Raw genomic sequence first — 19,219 nt, 5'->3', positions numbered from 1 at the left:
CGTAATTTAATTATTTTTTTGAAAAGAACCAAAATACAAAAAAAAACAAAAACAACAAACCAAACTAAAAACAAACCAAAAATAAAACAAAAAAACAAAAACAAAAACAAAAAAAAAAAAACAAACAAACAAACCAAACAACAAAAACAACAAAAACAAAACAGAATAACAAACAAACAATAAACAAACAATGAACAAACAATAAACAAACACCGAAATATCAGCATTTGTGTTCCAAAGTTATTTTGTTTCCCGTTGTTATTTTGTTTTTTTTATTCATTTTATTTTCGCTTTAATTTATTTTATATTTTATTGATTTTATCCTTGTTTTCCGTGTTAACTTGAGATCCCTCTCTTGCATTAGTCCATTTTTCGAAACAAATACACACGAACGTCTTCAAATTCAAATTTTGTTGCTAAACATCACATCGACACATCAGCCATTGCGGATTAGTTAATGTCGGACGTTTTGTTTTGCAAACATATGTTTTGTTTTGCAAACATATGTTTTGTTTCAAACCACAGTTCTCCTTTTGGGGGAGCTTTGTTTCCCCGCACATTAAAATCGACCTAATGTCTAACTTTATTCTAGTAGGAAAGCAAGTAAATAGCAAATATCCTTTTTTTCTTCTTTTCTTTCATTGTGACACAGACGATGGCATGCGGACAGCAGAAAAATGCTTAATATTAACAGATCCATCAACAACATTATTTGAAAAAAAAAAAAAAAAACCCCAAAAAACAAAACAAAATACAAAACAAAACAAAAAGAAAACGCAAGATTAATTCGCTTTTAACATGACTCTAATGGACCCCTAATGAAAAATAGGAGAGAAAGACCAAAAATGAATAGGAAACAGACAATTGAAATAGATCAGAGTGGATGGGGAAGAAAATAAAGGGACGCTGTGGATCTGACTTCAGATCGAAAAACATAGCATACTTTTCCTCCTGCGTTGCAAGGAACGGCAGTCCCTTAGTTTAAGTTTTAGAAAATGAGAGGAAAATATTGAGATCGATAGGAAGGTTCTTGGAATTTTTAAAAATAGTCGAAGCGATTGGTATCAATATATATCACTTTATCGATATATATATATATATATATATATATATATATATATATATATATATATATATATATATATATATATATATATCAGTTTCATGGTAAAAGCACGCAATAATCTTAAAAACCAAGATGTCTTCCCTTCTCTACCTTTTAAAAAATGTATATTTTTCTTTATTTATTTCTTTCTCTTTTTTTCTTAACGCTTTTTGCTTTCCTTAAGAATAATAGTTCTCAAACTGGACTTTCGTGATTGTCTTTCTTCCTAACACCGTCCTCGTGGACAGTTGTCGTAGTTGTCGTTACAACCGGAAACGCCGCCCGCTTTGCCGCGGAAGCGTCCCGATTTATTTTCGTGATGGTCGCCTTGCCGTTCGTGTTTAGCAGGTCTTTCGGTATGGAAGACGTCTGTGTAGTGTTTTTATTGCTCGTTGAATGCGGCGATAGTTGCTTGTTCTGTAACCGGAATGTCTGCGAGGTGCGTTTCTCATTTATCGACGAAGAAGAATTCATTAGTCGGAGGGAGCTGCAGTGGCGCATAATCGATGACGTCATCGCCGTCTGCCATTGCGCTCGGGGTAACGTAGCTGAGTCGAGCCGGCCTCGTTTACGACGGAGCCATACCTTCTGCAATTCAGACTGAACCTAATAAAAAGAAGTAAAGAAACGTGCCTTTTAATCATTAATTATTTGAAAAATAAGATACAAATAATTATTTTAAAAAAGATACAATCTATCATAAAAACGATTAAGGTCGAGTCATATATAATATAAATCTCACCTGTTTAAATGTATGTATGAATGTATGCATGTTTGTACGTCTGCTTAAAACTTACGACAGAGGCCACGGATTTTCACGAGATCGGTATCATTTTGAAGCTCGACCCTTTGGGCGACAAACCTCGAAAAATTGGCCAAAAACATTAATTCCTTCACTTTCAACTGGGGACTTTTCTACAGGGAGGGATCGCTTTTTTCGCCTATATTTTCGAAAGTCATTCTCTCTTTTCGATTGTCTAGCCTTAATTTAAACCTACGTCACTTCCGGCTTGGCGATAGGTGCACCAGCAAACACGTCGCGTTTTTTTTCACGTTCTTTTCCTCCTTCGTGGTACGGGTTCGAGACTGCTTGCCTACTATCACACACACCTCCAAATACCTGGGAAGCGCAGGGCACCCAAGCTAGTTAATTAAATAAAATAATAATAAAAAACAACAACAGATTCATACGCACTTGTCGCCCCCACCTAGACGTAAACACCTCCGACTAATCTGACAAGCAGAAAAAAATTCCCTTCACTGTCGGGATCTCTAGAAACTATTTAGAATAGTTTACTCGTTCAAACTGTTGGACTTTGGAATTCCCTCCGGGTTTCCTACCCTCCTGACTGTACTACCATGTAAAAAGTAATGTAAACAAACATCTCGCTGCTCAACTCTCTTCATAGTGTCCCTGTAGATATGTCCCTAAACAGTAGACCTTTACATCTATATAGCACTGTGTCTTGTTTAGGGTGAGTAAGACTAAAAAAATACTTGTGTATATTAATAAAATGTCTTGTTTTTAAACCCAATATTCAAATATCAGAAAATTTCATCTCATGTTCCGCTGGTTTGGCATGACGAGAATAGGTTCAATGCATTTCTTCAAATAGTGGCGACGAGAAGTCGCTCGAAAAACTAAGTTAGTCGATGTTCTGCTTCATTAATACACAAAGTCTGTCGAGGAAGTCGCATATAGCGGAGTCACTCGCTCTACTCGTATCCACGGCGATCGGTCGGAACACAAATCTGCCGAAAAAATCAGTGTATTTTGATTGTTTGCGATCCTCTGCAAGGTCTGTCGTCGATTCTGTCTCTGACAAAGACGAAAAAGTGTCGACACAAGTTGCACTTCATATTAGCGAATTGCCGGTTACAAAGGAAATCACCGTCAGGCAATCGCCATTTGCCATCCACTGCCGAGGTCAACTGATTCGTGGTTCGACAGCGAAACCTGTGATGCTTACGGCCCGTCGGACGATATCATTGAGGGCGCTATGTCTTGGGAATCTGTCAGCACCCCTTTTACATCAAAAACTGTGGAGTCCATGTACATAGACCGGTTTATAACAGCTGACGGCGGCTAAGAGGTTAACAATGCGAACTGATAACCTGGGTGTGTCGTTCAAATCCAGTTTGTTTCACAGAAACATTTTCACTTAGGTATGTTGGCGACCTTCATGTAGTTCTTCCTGTAAGTACTCAATGTCTGTCTAGGAAGATATCGGGAAAACGAACGCTAATAATAATAATAATGAAACTAGCAGGCCGCCTGGCGTTGCCCGGTTGTAAAATACGCTTAAATATGATATTTTAATTTATGTAGATTTCGTATTTATTATTATAGAGCCAATTTTCTATTGATTATCATATTGTACCTAATATATAGTAATGGTTTCAAAAGTTAAACAGTGACTTAAATAGAAACCAAAACATTTAGCTTTCTAGCCTTAGTCGTTACCGTTTGACCTATCGACTGATGGATAAGGAAACGTTAAAAACAAAGCGAGTTTGGACTTTTAATGTATATGTGCAGAAGTAAAAGGTTTAGTCGACGTTCAATTAAAAAAAAAAATTGACCCGTTAGCAGCTACTTTTACCAGCTAACACCATATCGAATTTGTTCAACAGGTCCAAATTCCCAATATATCAAGTTTCAAGTCTGCAGACCAAAAAGTGAAAGAGGAGTTTTGTAGAGACTGTTCCGCACATACGGAGACAAGGTCACTTCACACACACACACACACACACACACACACACACACACACACACACACACACACACACGTACACACACGCGCGCACACACGTCTACTAGAACATTTTCATCCTAAATGCTACGCAAGTATGCACAATGTAGAAACTATGCATAAATAGAACTGAGCGTAATAGTCAAATGAAACCCATCATCCAATAAGAAACTATAAAAATGAATTATTAATTAAAGTTCGTTTTTCAAAGGAATATGTAATTTTTTTCATCATTTTGAAGTCCATCGCTTACCCATGGCTGAGCATATTAGGAAGTTTGTTTTAATTGTTTTTAAATAGAAAATATAAGATTTTAATATCAAAGTGCAACAAAAAACTCAACTTTATAAGTGTGTAGATGAATAAATGGTGTTCAATAGTAACAACAACAACAACAACAACAACAACAACAACAACAACAACAACAACAACCAGAGCAGCACTTTCGAACCTGTTATCATCATCATATCGCATGAACCCGAAGATTCTATTATTGGCATTGGTTTCCCTGACATTTTACTAGTAAAACTTTTTATAGAAAGACACCGGGATTACGAGAGAGACCACGTGAAGGTTGCCAACATCCTGAGTGAAAGTGATTATTGTGGAACGAACTGGATTCAACCTTGGGACACACAGGTAGTCAGACTATGTTGTTAGCAACTAGATCGCCGTCAGCCTATAGAGCGATGGTCTATCTAAGGCAATGGTCATCGACTACGTTTCTGGCCGTCAATGATGGCAAGGCTGTTAGCTAGGGCATTGCCGTGTCTTTAATTGTTTTTCCATTTTAGTGAGATTTTATGTGAGTTTTCTGCAATGGATTGATATTCTGCAAAATGTTAAAGAGATTTTGTTTTCCTCTCAGCAAGTTAAGAAAACCCATTTCACGCTTTTGCAATATTTCGAACAAGATCTTATTTCCTTTCTGGCGCGTCTTCAAGCCCGTCTGACGTGGTCCGCCTGACTCTCTAATGATAAATATTGGTTGGTACGTCAACTAGTAATCATCAAGGGATTATTTTCTCAGAAATATTTTCTATTGTAAATAAGATGCAGTCATGCGTGATGTTATTAACGTTAGCTCACCCTCCCCAAGCGCTAGGAAGTAAAATAAATTTGTCAATGAAGGTGTGGCAGTCATTGGAGCAAAAATACTGTATAATAGAAGCCAATATATTTAGAGTTAGTTTACGGGCAGTTTTAGGAGTAGAAATGTTTTGTGACAGCTTACGGCAGTTCAAGACAATTTACGGACAGTCTTTAGTTTGCGAAAACTGATGACAGTTTCCAGTGGGACACAGTAGAGGGCAGCTCGTGGCTCGGAGCAGATCGAGGTAAGCTGACATCAATTGATGAATACAGCCTCGACAGAAGAGGTAGATGTGGAACCTAACGCTTAGCGGGTTGTTTTCTGGCGATAGTGTCACGCACGCGTTCAGAGTCCAACAGATATTTACTGAATATATTTTCCACGCTTTCTTTTGAATCTATTTTTTTATTTATAATTTGTGAACCTGTGCGTGCTTCCATCGGCTGCCACTAATGTAAAAGACGATGACACGACCAGAAGAGAATATAAAAGAGAAAAATGTCACGGAAACAGCTTTAGGGTCGGCGGTCGTCAAACGAGGGGGAGCACACATGCGGCTAACCTTTTGAACCATTGCTGGAAAGTTAGGGAGTCACGTCAATTTGTACTGAGGTAAACTCCGAATAAACTTGCTATTTTTTCGGGTTTTAAAATTGAAAATTATTTCCGCTGAAGCTAAGAGAAAGCGGACAGTTGGGAATAGAAGCGGAAATGCGTTGCCAATTCACAAATAGAAACATAGAATTCAGCCTCAACACAAAGTAGCCATCCAACAATAAGTCGACAGCCGTGCGTACGTTAGAAATGGACACAACATAACAGCGCCCTAAACTTAAAACCCTCCTGACTATGGTAGAGATAGGGACAATCTGATAGCGGCGGAGGTGAAACTCTATGAAGAGCCAGCATCAGGATCCTTAGTCATCTGGTTGAATGCGAAATACGTCTTAGTCTCCATCGCAAGGAACGTAAGAAAAGAAATAACGCGACTCCCTTTGATACAGTAAAAACAACCGACATTTATTCATTGGTCTTTACCTGTCGTCCTCGGCCACCGTGTGTAACAGGTCTATCTCTGTTCTACTCTGATGTAATCTTTCAATACTTTTTGAATACCGCCCCTCTTCTCTGACGTGGTCCCCAGTCAGCACACACGTTCTTTTTATATTCTTTTCTTCTTTCTTGATTGCCGTGACGTCATCTTGAACACGGCTCGGTCATTTGCACACAGTCGCCATATGGTCTGTTACGCTACCAGGCATTCCCAACCGCCATTTCCTTTGTATGTTCAATGCATAACCTTCTACAACATCGTATGCGATCGCCGAGCCTGGTACTATAATATAACAGAAAGCTACGGACAACGAGAAGTACTTAAAGCAAACCAGAGGTCGGTCTTTTTGGACTCTGTGCAAAAGTTCGATTAAATCCTCCTCCTCCTCCTCCTCCTCCTCCCATTCCCATTCCCATTCCCCTTTATCTTTATTACGACCAACATTTTTATTATTCTTGGTGCACCACATCCTCGTGGTGACCGTCGGGTGGTAACAGTCGGTGGACTTTGCCAGAGGAGTGGGAAGAGTCTGGTCGCTGAAGCCAGCCGGCTGAGAGGATCTGCGTTCCCTTGCCCTCAATAAGCTGACCTTCCACTGAGGGGGTTCAGCAGTGGTTCCCATGAAAAATACAAACGATAAACCGGGTCCCTCTAGACCCGGGGTTCCTGCTACCTTCAGTGACCGACTGACTAATTCCGATGACATGAGGGATCGCAGTTCAGTTGAACACCTTTCACGAAAATAATAATCTACTAAAGAAAAAATTAGCCTTGACTCTTCTGTGAGAAAAAAAAGGGGGGATGTAGAGAACAGAATATATAAGCTCTCACTAGATTTCGAAGTTGATTTCGCACTTTGTCAAGTCAAGAAATCGTATTTTGATCAGCTCCTCCACACACGTAGTAACATTACTCTATTTTAAAATGTATCCAACTTTTACATACGTAAAGGATTTGCACCAGGGATGTCTGCAATACTAATTGTTTTCTTTTGTTTCTAACTAAAGCTTTTGAGAAAACCTAAGGATTTTAGTCTTTTTTTTTTCTGTTTATTTTGTTGTCTGTTTTGTTCTCAGATGATTTTCAACCGATGAGTTTTAAGTGAAACGAAATGCCCAAGGAATCAGTGTTATTTTCAAACGTTGCTCTTCAAATGTTAATTAAAATGAATTCAAAATGTACTCACCTCTGCGTTCATGTAACAAAATAGAATCGCAACGAAAAAGCCCTGAAACAAAAGTACACAAAAGACAATAAATAAGCTGGCGTTTAGACATTTAAATCGAACAAAGATATATATATATATATATATATATATATATATATATATATATATATATATATATATATGTAAACATTTTTATACCGCTACACAATCATGAAAATGTTGCAGTCAACAACTACGAATAACTAGAGACCTCACCAGGCGGCAGTTGTCCTTATTTATAAAGTTCATATCTGTAATAAAATGGAACTCACATAAACAAAGTTAAAGAAAATACATTTTAAATATCACGTGATATGGTGATATTCAGAAAAAAAGTGAAAAAAAAACAAAAAACAAAGGAAAAAAGAGGGAAAAGTAAAAGAAAAAAAGAGAAGGAAAAGAGAGAAGTATATACAGTAGAACCTCGGGATACGGCATTAAAAATTCGCAACAAAATACAGTATAGTATATAATACACATGTTTATAATCAAATAACATTATGAATAACACCGTAAGGCGGGGCAAATCAATGTTTTTAGCCAATTTGTCGATATTTCTCGTTCGAAGAGTCGAGCTTAAAAACGATCTCGATCTCATGAAAATCCGTCGCCTCTGTCGAAAGTTTTAGGTATACATGATGATTGCAACGTCTTGTCAGACGAGTGCCACTCCCTCAGACACTTAAAAGCCCATAGCCCCAAAATGACTTCCATCGTCACAGGAACATTTTAATAGACAAATGCTTGAGGGAGTATCTATACACAGATGATATTACAGAGTCTTAGCTTTGTACAACAGCTAAGTCTCTCTCTCGGTTCAAAATGTTTAGATGCAACAACAAGCAAGAGCAAGATAGCCAGCAACAAGTTAAACTGCAGACCGCTTTATGGTTTTTTAAATCAGAGATTTGCTTCTCCTAGAAAGGTTGCCTTCACCACGGCTTACGGGAGCCCTCTCCACCCCAACACACACATACATACACACAAACACACACGGTGCTAGTTGGCCGTTGACCCGGTAAAAGGGTTTGTTCGCTCTTTGGAAGGTCTTGTTTTTAATCCTTCAAGGAGACTAGCTATCCTCCTCACCAAACAAGTCTGGTGAGGGAACCAGTTTAGTCGTCGGTGACCCGACCATGAGGCAGGTAGTACTGGATTACATGGTACCAGTAGCATATGACATGACCTGACATAGGTATACATACATGCATACATACATACATACATACATACATACATACATCATGCATACATTTAAAAAGACAGGTGAGATTTATATTATAGATTATATTTTTAAGGTATGTATTTCTTTATGATATCGTTCAAATGAAGTTATGTTTCGGTTTCAGGCAAATATACTGATTAGTTACATCCTAACAATCAAAAGCTGTTCACAATAGTATAATTTTCTTTTAATTCTTATTTTTTAAAAATTTCTTTAAACAAAGAGATTTTCAAATCGACTTCTAAGAGTTCTATAAGATGACAGCTTGACAGACGTTGTATCAGATGTATTTTTCTCAGACTCCCGTCTTTAAAGTGAGTTTTTTATGAGCTTAACTTGTCGTTCTTTATTCTTTATTTTGTTTTATTTATTAATAAATGATTGTCTCTATCAAAGGCAATATTTTCGTTACGGGTTGTGAAACGTGAGAAAGGTTGCAAGAAAAAAAAAGTAGTTGCAGAAAGGAATAAAATAAATAAAAAATTATTATTGTCGCCAGATTCTTCTTTTGATGATTGGGATGGAACTACCCCCCCCACACACACATATTGAAAGTATGTAAGGCGTATTTCTCTCGCATTTTAAAGCATGGCCATGGAGTTTGTCGAATGACTATGAGACTATAGTAGTTCATTATACTTGGAAATGGGTTTGAGTTGTTTATTATATATATATATATATATATATATATATATATATATATATATATATATATATATATATATATATATATATACTAGCATGGGTGCCCGGGTATTTGGAAGTGTATTTTGAGTAAAAAAAAAAGAAAAAAAAGCGGTCAATTTTTTCAACTTTGACCTCTGTTATGACCCCTTAAAATCTATTGTTTTGGGCTAAAATCAAGTTATTAAGTTAGATCCATGTCCAAGGAAACTATATCTATAATTTCAAGTGTGTAGACCCAAAATTGTCGAAAGAGTTTGGTAGAGTTCTCAAAGGTCAAATCGTTGAACTTTGATCCCTTAATCGCCAAATTTCTGGCCAAAAACCGATCACATCGATTTTCCCAAATCTCAGTACCATGTACATCAAATTTCAACAAATTGACAGAGTTATTGCGTAGGAAAATGTACACAGACAGACACACAGACAGACACTTTCACTTATATATATATATATATATATATATATATATATATATATATATATATATATATAAGAGCAAATAGTTAATAAAACATGTTAAAACTCTTTGAAAACATATTTAATCTGAAAAGGAAACACTTAATAATTATATATATATATATATATATATATATATATAAAATAAATTCCACAGGCAAACAACGTTGCAGCCCACAAGAGCTATGGCAGTCAACGAACCGGAAGTCAAAGACTCGAGTTTCGCCCTCATCAGTTAGACACAGGATTCAAAACCCGAGTCTCCTGTATGCGAGGCAAGCAATCTACTAACTGAGCAAACGCCCCGCACACAAGAATTTCTATTAACCAACACAGATAAAGCAAACCGCGCCGAAATTCGACTGTGAAATGAACCTAATTCGTCTCGACAAGGGACGAACCAGCTAATAACCCCAAGCCGATGTCTCACAAGTAGGAGTTTTAACTCGAAAGGACGATGCCATCCAACAATGCTAATCAAGCGAGTAACTTATGATAGGATTTTCAGAATGTGAGAGATTATATATAATAAATTCTATAGCCAAACAACGTCGCAGCCCACAAGAGCCATGACAGTCATATGTATATATATACTGGTTGTTTGTATTTTAGTGATAAAAAAAAAATCAGTTCATAATATTTTGTTTTATTTCAGCAAATCTCTATATTTTCTTTCCTTCGAATGCACGTTTCGCACTCCATAATGAAAAATATAGACTTTGGTTTAATAGGCTGCTCTGCAGAGACAATCACCTATAATATAAATTTCACCTGTCTGTTTAAATGTATGTATGTATGTATGTGTGTCTGTCTGTCTGTCTGTCTATCTGTATGCCTGTCTGTCTGTCTTAAACTTTCGACAGAGGCAACGGATTTTCACGAGATCGGTATCATTTTCAAGCTCGACGTCTCGGACGAAAATATCGAAAGATTGGTCAAAAACATTAATTCCTTCACCCTTAACTGGCCATTTTTCTACAAGGAGGGGTCGATTGATTGCGAACTATTTTTGTAAGTCATCGTATTGGTTGAATTGACTTTGCCTAATTTTAACGTTCCGGTCGCGTTATAGAGTAGTGGTAAGACGTCAGATTTTCTTTCACTTTCTTTTCCGCCATCGCTTCACGGGTTCGAGCCTGCCTGCCTACTACCACTTTTTTTTGGTTCAACACACACCTCCAAACACGCAGGCAACGCCGGGCACCCAGGCTAGTTTGTTAATAAAAAACACGCACACTTTTCTAAAATAAGAAGGATAAGAAGAACGTCAAGTGAAAAACACGAAAATTTATCAGAACATCAACTGAAATATAAGATAAGATAAATACATGCATATATGGATTTATTTGTCAGTTCAATAAGGAGAAATATTAGTAGAAAAGTGGGGTTATAAACACTCGTTATACTTAGGCATTTCGAAGCCTAATGCTTCTCATCAAAGGCAGAGGACGAAATGTCCATTCAATATATATATATATATATATATATATATATATATATATATATGTATGTATGTATGTATATGCGTGTATGCGTAGTGGGGTGAACATGGTTATATTACTCGTACTGAAAACAGAAGGTTATATATATATATTTTTAATAGAGCAATACTGATAATAAGATACGACGAGTTCAATACATACATTCATTTATATCAGTTAGTTTGTACGAAAGGCATTCAATACATAATGTCCCTGGTTTGCTTCAATTGGACGATCTAGATGAAATTTTGCATGTGCAATGATTTATATCTCTACGAGTTATGTGGCATATTACAGCTCTGCACTAGTCGTACTTTCTGATTTAAAGTTATTTGAACTGAGCTAGGTGTAAAAATGGAACCTGCTGAGTGTCGCACAGTGATAGAGAACTTATATTTGAAAGGAGTTTCACCACAGGACACTTTTGACGAAATGAAAGAAACCTATGCTAATGCTGCCCCAACATATGGCCTCGTAAAATGCTGGTATTGTCTATTCAAACATGGCCGGAAATCTATGGAAACATCTTCCGGACGTGATCGCCCCCATTGATGAAGCATCTGTCAGTCAAGTTGAGGCTGCCATTTTGGAAGATCGCTGCGTTATTATTCGCCAAATAGGCCAAGAGGTCAAGATTAGTAGAGAGTCTGTGGAAACTATTATCTATGACCATTCGCATAAGCATAAGGCGTCTGCTGAATGGATTCCCAGGTTGCTGACACCTTTTCAGAAGCTGGAACGCGTCGAATGGTCGGGGATGAATTTGGTGATGTACCAAATTAAAGTTTTTCAAAAGTGATTACATAGGATGAGACCTAGATCTATCATTATGATTTAGCGACCAAGCGCAGTCAATACAGTGGAAGCACTTTTTTTTTTTTTTTTTTTTTTTTACAAAGGCATCACCACATTATCAAGGCCCAGAGGCCACTCAAGGATAAGGGTTAAAGAGTATACAGTAGAAGTTGGTCAATATAGTAATCATTAGTAATGAAAATTTGGTAAATTTAATAACTTATATGGAACGGCTCATCAAGAACTTATTTACTTTAGACTTGAACAAAACCATATTGTAGTCAGCCGGAAAGCAGGAAAACGGAAGACAATTCCACAGGCGTGCAGTTCTAAGAAAGAAGCTTTGTTCATGGAATCTACGTTTAGGTTTAGGCACAGATAAAGAGTGGGGGAAATTATTGATAGTGTTTACAGCTAGACGAGTGTTTCTTGTGAAAGTTTGGCGAGGGGGGACCATAGATTGAAGCTCAGTTGAACACTTTCCATGAAAATAACGATACATCAGAGACAAACTCGCAACATCTCTTCTGTGAGATAGAGGTTGCAAGGAGGAGAAAAGGACATCTCCTACGAGGCTACGAAGTCTATTTTGAATTCTATCAAGGCAGGACAAGTTCTTTCTAGCAGCTCCTGCCCAGATGTGGCAACAGTATTCCATCCTTGGACGTACCTGGCTCTTATATAGATAGAGAATAGCATCAGCAGTGAGATATTTACTGGATCGATAGAAAGATCCCACCATTTTTCCAGCGGCCTTGGCAACAGATTTGATATACGTGTTCCATTTAAGATCAGGAGTAATGGTCAAGCCCAGAAGCTTGTCAAAACTTGAGGCCTCCTGAAGACGAGAGCCATTCATTTCAATTGATGACAAATGTGGATTAGAATGTTGATGATGTAAAGAGAGAAGCTTGGTTTTAGATGCATTAAAAGTAACCAGCCACTCCTTTCCCCATTGTACTACGTGCTCAAGATCAGAGGAGAGAGAATTGGAGAGAACTTGCTCGTTTACTGTCTTAGATGTGGTACCATAAATGGTAGTGTCGTCAGCATAAATGTCTACAAATGATGTAAGGATATGATTTGGAAGATCATTAATGTAGATCAGGAAAAGAGTTGGGCCCAGGATGGATCCCTGAGGGACACCGGCATTAATATTGTGAGCTTCTGATTTTTGCCCCTCAACTACTACTCTTATGAATCTATCAGAAAGAAATGATTTAATAATTGAGAAGACATTTCCAGCTATACCATAGCTAGCGATCTTATGAAGTAAACCTTTATGCCATACCCTATCAAAGGCTTTAGATATGTCAAGAGCAATTGCCCTAGAAAGATTGCCACCGTCGAGAGATTTGCTAATCCTATGCGATATAACTGTAAGGACATCTGCTGTAGATCTAGCAGAACGGAAACCATATTGAGTGTCACTAAGAAGGTTATTTTTGTTGAGATGTTTGATTACTTCTGTATTTAATACAGATTCTAGCAACTTACTCATGACGCACTGGACTTACAGAAGAAGTCAAGGGCGCAGCTCTCGACTGGCAAGATTATGCTCACAGTCTTCTGAGACCAGGGCGGATTACAGATTTCTTCGCAAATGGTACCATAATTACAGGAATCTATTATGCTTCACTTTTGAGGAAATTAAGAGAAGCAATCAAAATCAAGAGGCGATACAAGACAACGTGCTTGTCGCCAGATCAGAAGCACGAACGTGTTGCTATTGAAATCTCCCCACATCTTCCTACGCTCGTGACCTTATATCCCTTGACTTTTACCTCTTCTCAGCCATGAAGTTGTTTTGAAAGGAAAGCGTTTCTGAGATGATGCGTCATATGGAAAACCCTTAATCTTCAAGTAACGTTGTGGTTTGAGGACTAACCTGGGGCTTCTTCAGTCTTTGACAGACTATGGATACCCACGAAGGGTTACCTGCGCATGTAATTTTTGTGGCAGGAGGCGCGCAATCTCCAACCACACATCTCCTGAATCGACATTGTTAAATACCAGGGGCAAGTAAAGTGTATGTATAGGATGACTGGAAACAAATGCCGAGATAATCGGAGAGCACATACAGCGCCTAGAATTCCCAAATGGTCACCCATCTGGTATTAACTAGTCTCAACGTTGCTTAACTTCGGTGATCTGATGAGAACCGGTGTATCAACGCGATTATGCCGTACATGAGGACCAACCTAGAGTGTTCTATAAAACGGTTGTCAGAGCTGTATTAAACGATCGAAGAAATACATAACTTTGGTCAATTCTTATGCAGAATAAGTTTCGTTGGTCAACTGCTATGATAAGTGGGTCAGGGGTGTTGTTTATTTAACGCCCCTTGTATTTAATCCATTGTCAATTGAAAAAATACCCGTGAAATAATTCATTAACAACATTCGTGGAGCAAAAGTGATTAATCTAGGCACGAAAAAAAAAAGAAAGAAAAAACAAAAACAAAAACAAAAACGAAACTTACCTGAAAAGAATTGAGTAGCATCTCAAAATATAGTTTGACCAATTCCGCCACTTCTCCAATTTCGTCAGGAAGGCCCAAGAAGACCATATAATGAACACCAAACAGAGGAATGAGGACGAGAGTCGATTTGGCTAGACGCCTGTAAAGAGAATCATTGAATGAATTGAATATTTAAAATGAGATATGGGCCAAGGGCAAGGTGGGGTACCTGTTCTGATTCTACACTTAATCTTTTCTTCTCTCACACCTGACCTGGATAGGAGAGAAATAAAACCATTAAATATTTGCACCCAGTGATTCCAGTAACAGTAAGAAGACTTGTAACTGTGAAAAGGAGAAATCCTTCAAAACTTCAATTTTGGTCCTAATTCAGAATACCTTTTTAGATTTTCTCAACATTAAAAGCCAACTTTGCGTCTAACTCTGCTCTCGTGGATTATTTAATCTGAGACCACCATTTCGTATGACGCAAGAAAGTATATTTATAGTCAATTGCTATGGGATATGAGACATCGCAGTTTCTTTTATAATGCGAACGCACTAAAAAATTATAACCAGGCCGTCACCAGTCACGAAACACAAGAGCTAACCTTAAGTCTCCATAGCTACACTTTTATTTTCGTCTAGTGATGGACCTTTCCAAATATGACCAGGCACTCATTTGTCACTGGAAATCACCGCGTTAATACTTAGAGCGCACAGAATGCGCACGACTCTGTGTGACAATACCTTTAACACGTTGATTGGCTGTTGGTCGTCAGATGCTATGGTTCATGTCTTCTTCGTAGGTACTCTGGTGTTTTTCTCCATGTTTAGCCTTGTTTGTGGTATCGGCTCTGTAAATAACTGAGTTTTTAAATCAAAGTAATTCAATAATAACTCAAGGATCATTTTCTTATAAACGAGAATAATTATTCATAAGAAATTTCAGAATACACTGTGTGCAAATGAAAGTTAATTCGTCGCGTTCTTAATAATTTCAAGATGTAGAATCCTTTCACTTAGATTCGCTTAAACAGCTTTTCAGTCAGAGGAGGAAAAACTTTTCAAATTAGTTTTTTTTGGGGGAGAATATCTAGCTTTATCTAGTTTTAATTTGCCAAATACAAATGTTTTTATGGACCCCTAATTCTAACCACCATCTCTTTGAGATTAGCATGTCCTCTTCTATCGTTTGGAGATTACACTTTCCCCTCTGTTGTCTTTCTCTTGTGCTTTTTCTTCTTCTGGATCTCTTTCCTTTCTTTCTGTAGATCTAGGGAATATTTCTGTCGAACTCGGGAATCGGTACGGAATTCCGAACCGAACCCTTTATTTAATCCACGAGGATAACATGTTCTCATGACATTGTGGATAAAGTACCTGGTAAAATTCAGTTGTAATTACACTCTTTTGGAGGTTGGCATTTCAATTCTCAGTGCGAGCGACACCCAAAATACAACTGCAAATTACTTTAAATCATGGCTGACGAAGTAATACGAAAATTAAGAAACTAAGCTGTTGGCATTCATGCAGTATAATTAACAGCCAAGGAATTAAAAATGAACTAAATATTCAATAAATAACTTTTAACAAACCCCAAAATGTAATATAAAGATCGTAGAGACTATTTACGTTCGATTGAGGAGGCCTTCTCTCTGTAAACAAAGGGAATGTCTCTTAGGTTTGAGCGTGATTAATCTCTTGGATCTTCGAAAATATCAGAACATTGTTTTATTTTAATCGCTTCCCTGTTTATTCTTCCCCCATGAACAGAACGCAACGTAACTTTATTTTAATAATGTACATATTTTTGATTTTTCTTTTTAATCGTGACTCTCTTTAGAAAAGCGAGGACGAAACCGGTCGGCTGACTCCACCATTATTTTTCTTTTCTCTCCTTTAAAAATAAAACAAAAACAAAAAACGTGTTTTACGTATTATACTTTACTCATGATTCCTTTCATGATTGCAATATTTTTATTTCGTACCCCCAAAGAATCATGTCATATCACAAAACAAGTTACAATTCTAGTTTAATTAAGAAATTAAACTCGATTCTGCTGATTAAAAGCAAAATAAGATAAACACAAAAAAATAACATTCTTACATTCTTGTGTAAATAATAATGTATGTCCTCCGTTTATTTTAGCTGTCTATACTCCTATGAATTTTTTCTTTTTTTGTGTATTGATATTCATATTAAAAACTCTTTTTGTATTTATTTATAAAGAAAATACAACTTTGTTATATATGGATCGTGGAATTGCATTCATCTGCAAGAGATCTAGCTAATTTGCATATTCTTTTAACATTCATACTAATTAATTCCCTATTCATTTTTTTAATTTTTTATGGGATGATAATCTTTAGTTAACTAATAGGTGTAATTATATTCATGCAGACATTCGACATGATTTACATTTGTGCAATATTTTCGTAAAAAGCTTATAGAAAACATCAACCCCTTTCTCTCTCTCTCTCTCTATATATATATATATATAGTCATCCACATACAGTACTGTTTCGCTGTTTCACAGCTCATCAGTGCGGCTAGACAGGCAACTACCTCAAGCCAGGATTGAAACCCGACCGTTTGTACGGCAGTCAAGGCTCCTAACCATTACGCTATTGGCGGCTGCTTGAACGAGTAGTGAGTTTAACGATGTTTTAACATCGTCCGAAATACCTCCGCTCGATTTGTTTACACAAAGAGCGTCGCTTATATGCTAATGATAATTCGTTTTTCACTTCTCAAATATATATATATATATATATATATATATATATATATATATATATATATATATATATATTTATGTATGCGTATATATATATTTGTTTAAAAAATTTTGCCTACCAAATTTCTTGTAGAGTTTTTGGTCTACAGACATGAAACTTAATATATAGGGTATTCAGACCCATCCGAAACTTTATATTTGGGTAAATCGGTGTAAAAGTGTGAAAATTAAAGCAAAATGGAATTTACCAGGTGAAGATCGAACGAATATGCATGCGTAACGTAATGGCAATTGGCTCATGTTTTAATTTTTAGCCTTCCAGGAAACATGTCTTTATAGCCTAGGCATTGCCATCAAAGGAAAAAGAAAATCATAAGCTAAACGTTCTGGTTTCGATTCTAGGTGGTGGCGCACGAGCCATTTTTTAAAAACTTTTTAAATCATTACTATATATTGGGTCCAGTATAATATGATATAATAATAAATACGAAATCTGCATTAATGAAAATATCATAATATATCATATCAATATATATCAATTCGAAATTAATTTGGAGTGGACTTTGAAGCTCATACATTATAATTATAAAAAAATATTAATTAAATATATAAAGAATTATATGATTATTAAAAACAGCTTCACCGGACTTATTTAATGATTTATTTAATGACTTATTTAATGATTTATTTAATGACTTATTTAATGATTTATTTGCCGGACTCATCATCTAAACAAAAGAAGAATCCAGGGAATTATGTCTACTTCGGATTATTACCTTGTGCCGTGGATTATTCAAAATATAGATTGGATTTCTTTACCTCACTGCTACCAAAGATTTTCATTTCGGAATTTACAACAAAATTTGGACATGAAATTCAATATCCTTTTCATTTTGAACCAATATATAATTTACCTTACTCTATGATATTTAAAAACTTAAAAAAAAATTTTATTTATGATTTTATATGCTTATTGTTTTTAGCAAATTAGGTATAAACCATTATAATGTTTGCTAATATTTTCTCCTCTGAGGAGACGGGTAGACCTCGAAAACCTAAAAGTTAAGGAGATATACTTATTGAAATGTATTCTTTGTCTTGCATATAATAAACATTTTTAGATTTGAAATTTAACTATTTCACATCATAAAATTTAAATTACTAAATTTTGATATATATATATATATATATATATATATATATATATATATATATATATATATATATATATATATATGTGTGTGTGTGTGTGTGTGTGTGTGTAGTCATCAACATACAGTCCTGTTTCATTGTATCACAACTCATCAGTGCCGCTAGACTATATATATATATATATATATATATATATATATATATATATATATATATATATATATATAGTTGCCGGGTGGAACGATAAAATTGTCGCTCTAGAAAAGAGGGCATGCTTCCATTTTCATTTAATAAAAACCGGTTTTCTTTTTTTGTTGCAGACCATCTACTAGTTGGCCAGTTGTGTACAAATTCCAAGAGCGATAGTAGCATTCTATCATGTTTTAAAATGACACAATGTTCAACGACGACACAAGACTTGGCGCGGCACATGTCCAAAGAGACTCAAGCTTGGCTTCAGAAGGAATGCTACGACTTCGTACCCTTCTCTCACTACCCCCCTCCTCCGCTGGACCACTTGGTTTAGTTATACATAAAGAACATCACCAACATGACCTCCCACAACACCAAAGCCAGCCTGATCGCCGCTATCCATAGAGTATTCGTCAAGCTCTCACCGGCGTTTGTGGAAAGGCATGCTCCTAATTCCATACCCGTATCGAGGTGGTGATTGAGGCTGAAGGCAGCTACATTATATAGATGTTAGCTCTATTACATAATCAAGTTACCTGAATTGATTTTTTCAATAAAAGTTTTTAAATAAAGCTGTAGTGGTGTTTTCTTTAGGGCGACAAATTTATCGTTTCAGTATTTGTATGAATAATATACCTGCCATCCAACATTATTAAGCGGGAAAGAAGGAAAATCGCGTTTGTCATGAATAGAAATAAAAAATAAGTCTTTCTTTCCTCATTCCGATATTACAATTTTGTACCCCACAAAAATTATGAAAAATATATAATTTTTAGACAATATCTCTGATTCCATCCTCAAACAATTTATGATTAGA

General features: G+C 36.3%; 1 protein-coding gene and 1 pseudogene across 2 annotated transcripts in view; both read right to left on the bottom strand.

Annotated features, from left to right (window-relative positions):
- Positions 1 to 1,160: 1,160 nt before the first annotated feature.
- LOC145291420 (secretin receptor-like) overlaps positions 1,161 to 19,219 on the bottom strand; it is a 480,255-nt gene continuing 462,196 nt past the window's right edge. For both annotated transcript variants that reach the window (XM_080137246.1, XM_080137247.1), the window contains exons 11-13: positions 14,339 to 14,477; positions 7,192 to 7,233; positions 1,161 to 1,711 (exon numbers count right to left, since the gene is read on the bottom strand). In XM_080137246.1, the coding sequence (XP_079993372.1) occupies positions 1,301 to 1,711; positions 7,192 to 7,233; positions 14,339 to 14,477 (592 nt within the window). In that variant the 3' untranslated portion in view covers positions 1,161 to 1,300. The remainder of the gene's footprint in view (positions 1,712 to 7,191; positions 7,234 to 14,338; positions 14,478 to 19,219) is intronic.
- Positions 13,931 to 14,047, bottom strand: LOC145291864 (5S ribosomal RNA; annotated as a pseudogene).

This window comes from Euprymna scolopes, chromosome 12 (genome assembly GCF_053919585.1).
Source record: "Euprymna scolopes isolate OS-2025 chromosome 12, ASM5391958v1, whole genome shotgun sequence".
NCBI classification, from domain to species: Eukaryota; Metazoa; Mollusca; class Cephalopoda; order Sepiida; family Sepiolidae; genus Euprymna; species Euprymna scolopes.
The sequence above is the reverse complement of the archived record's forward strand: the minus strand, read 5'-3'. Positions and strand labels throughout refer to the sequence as shown.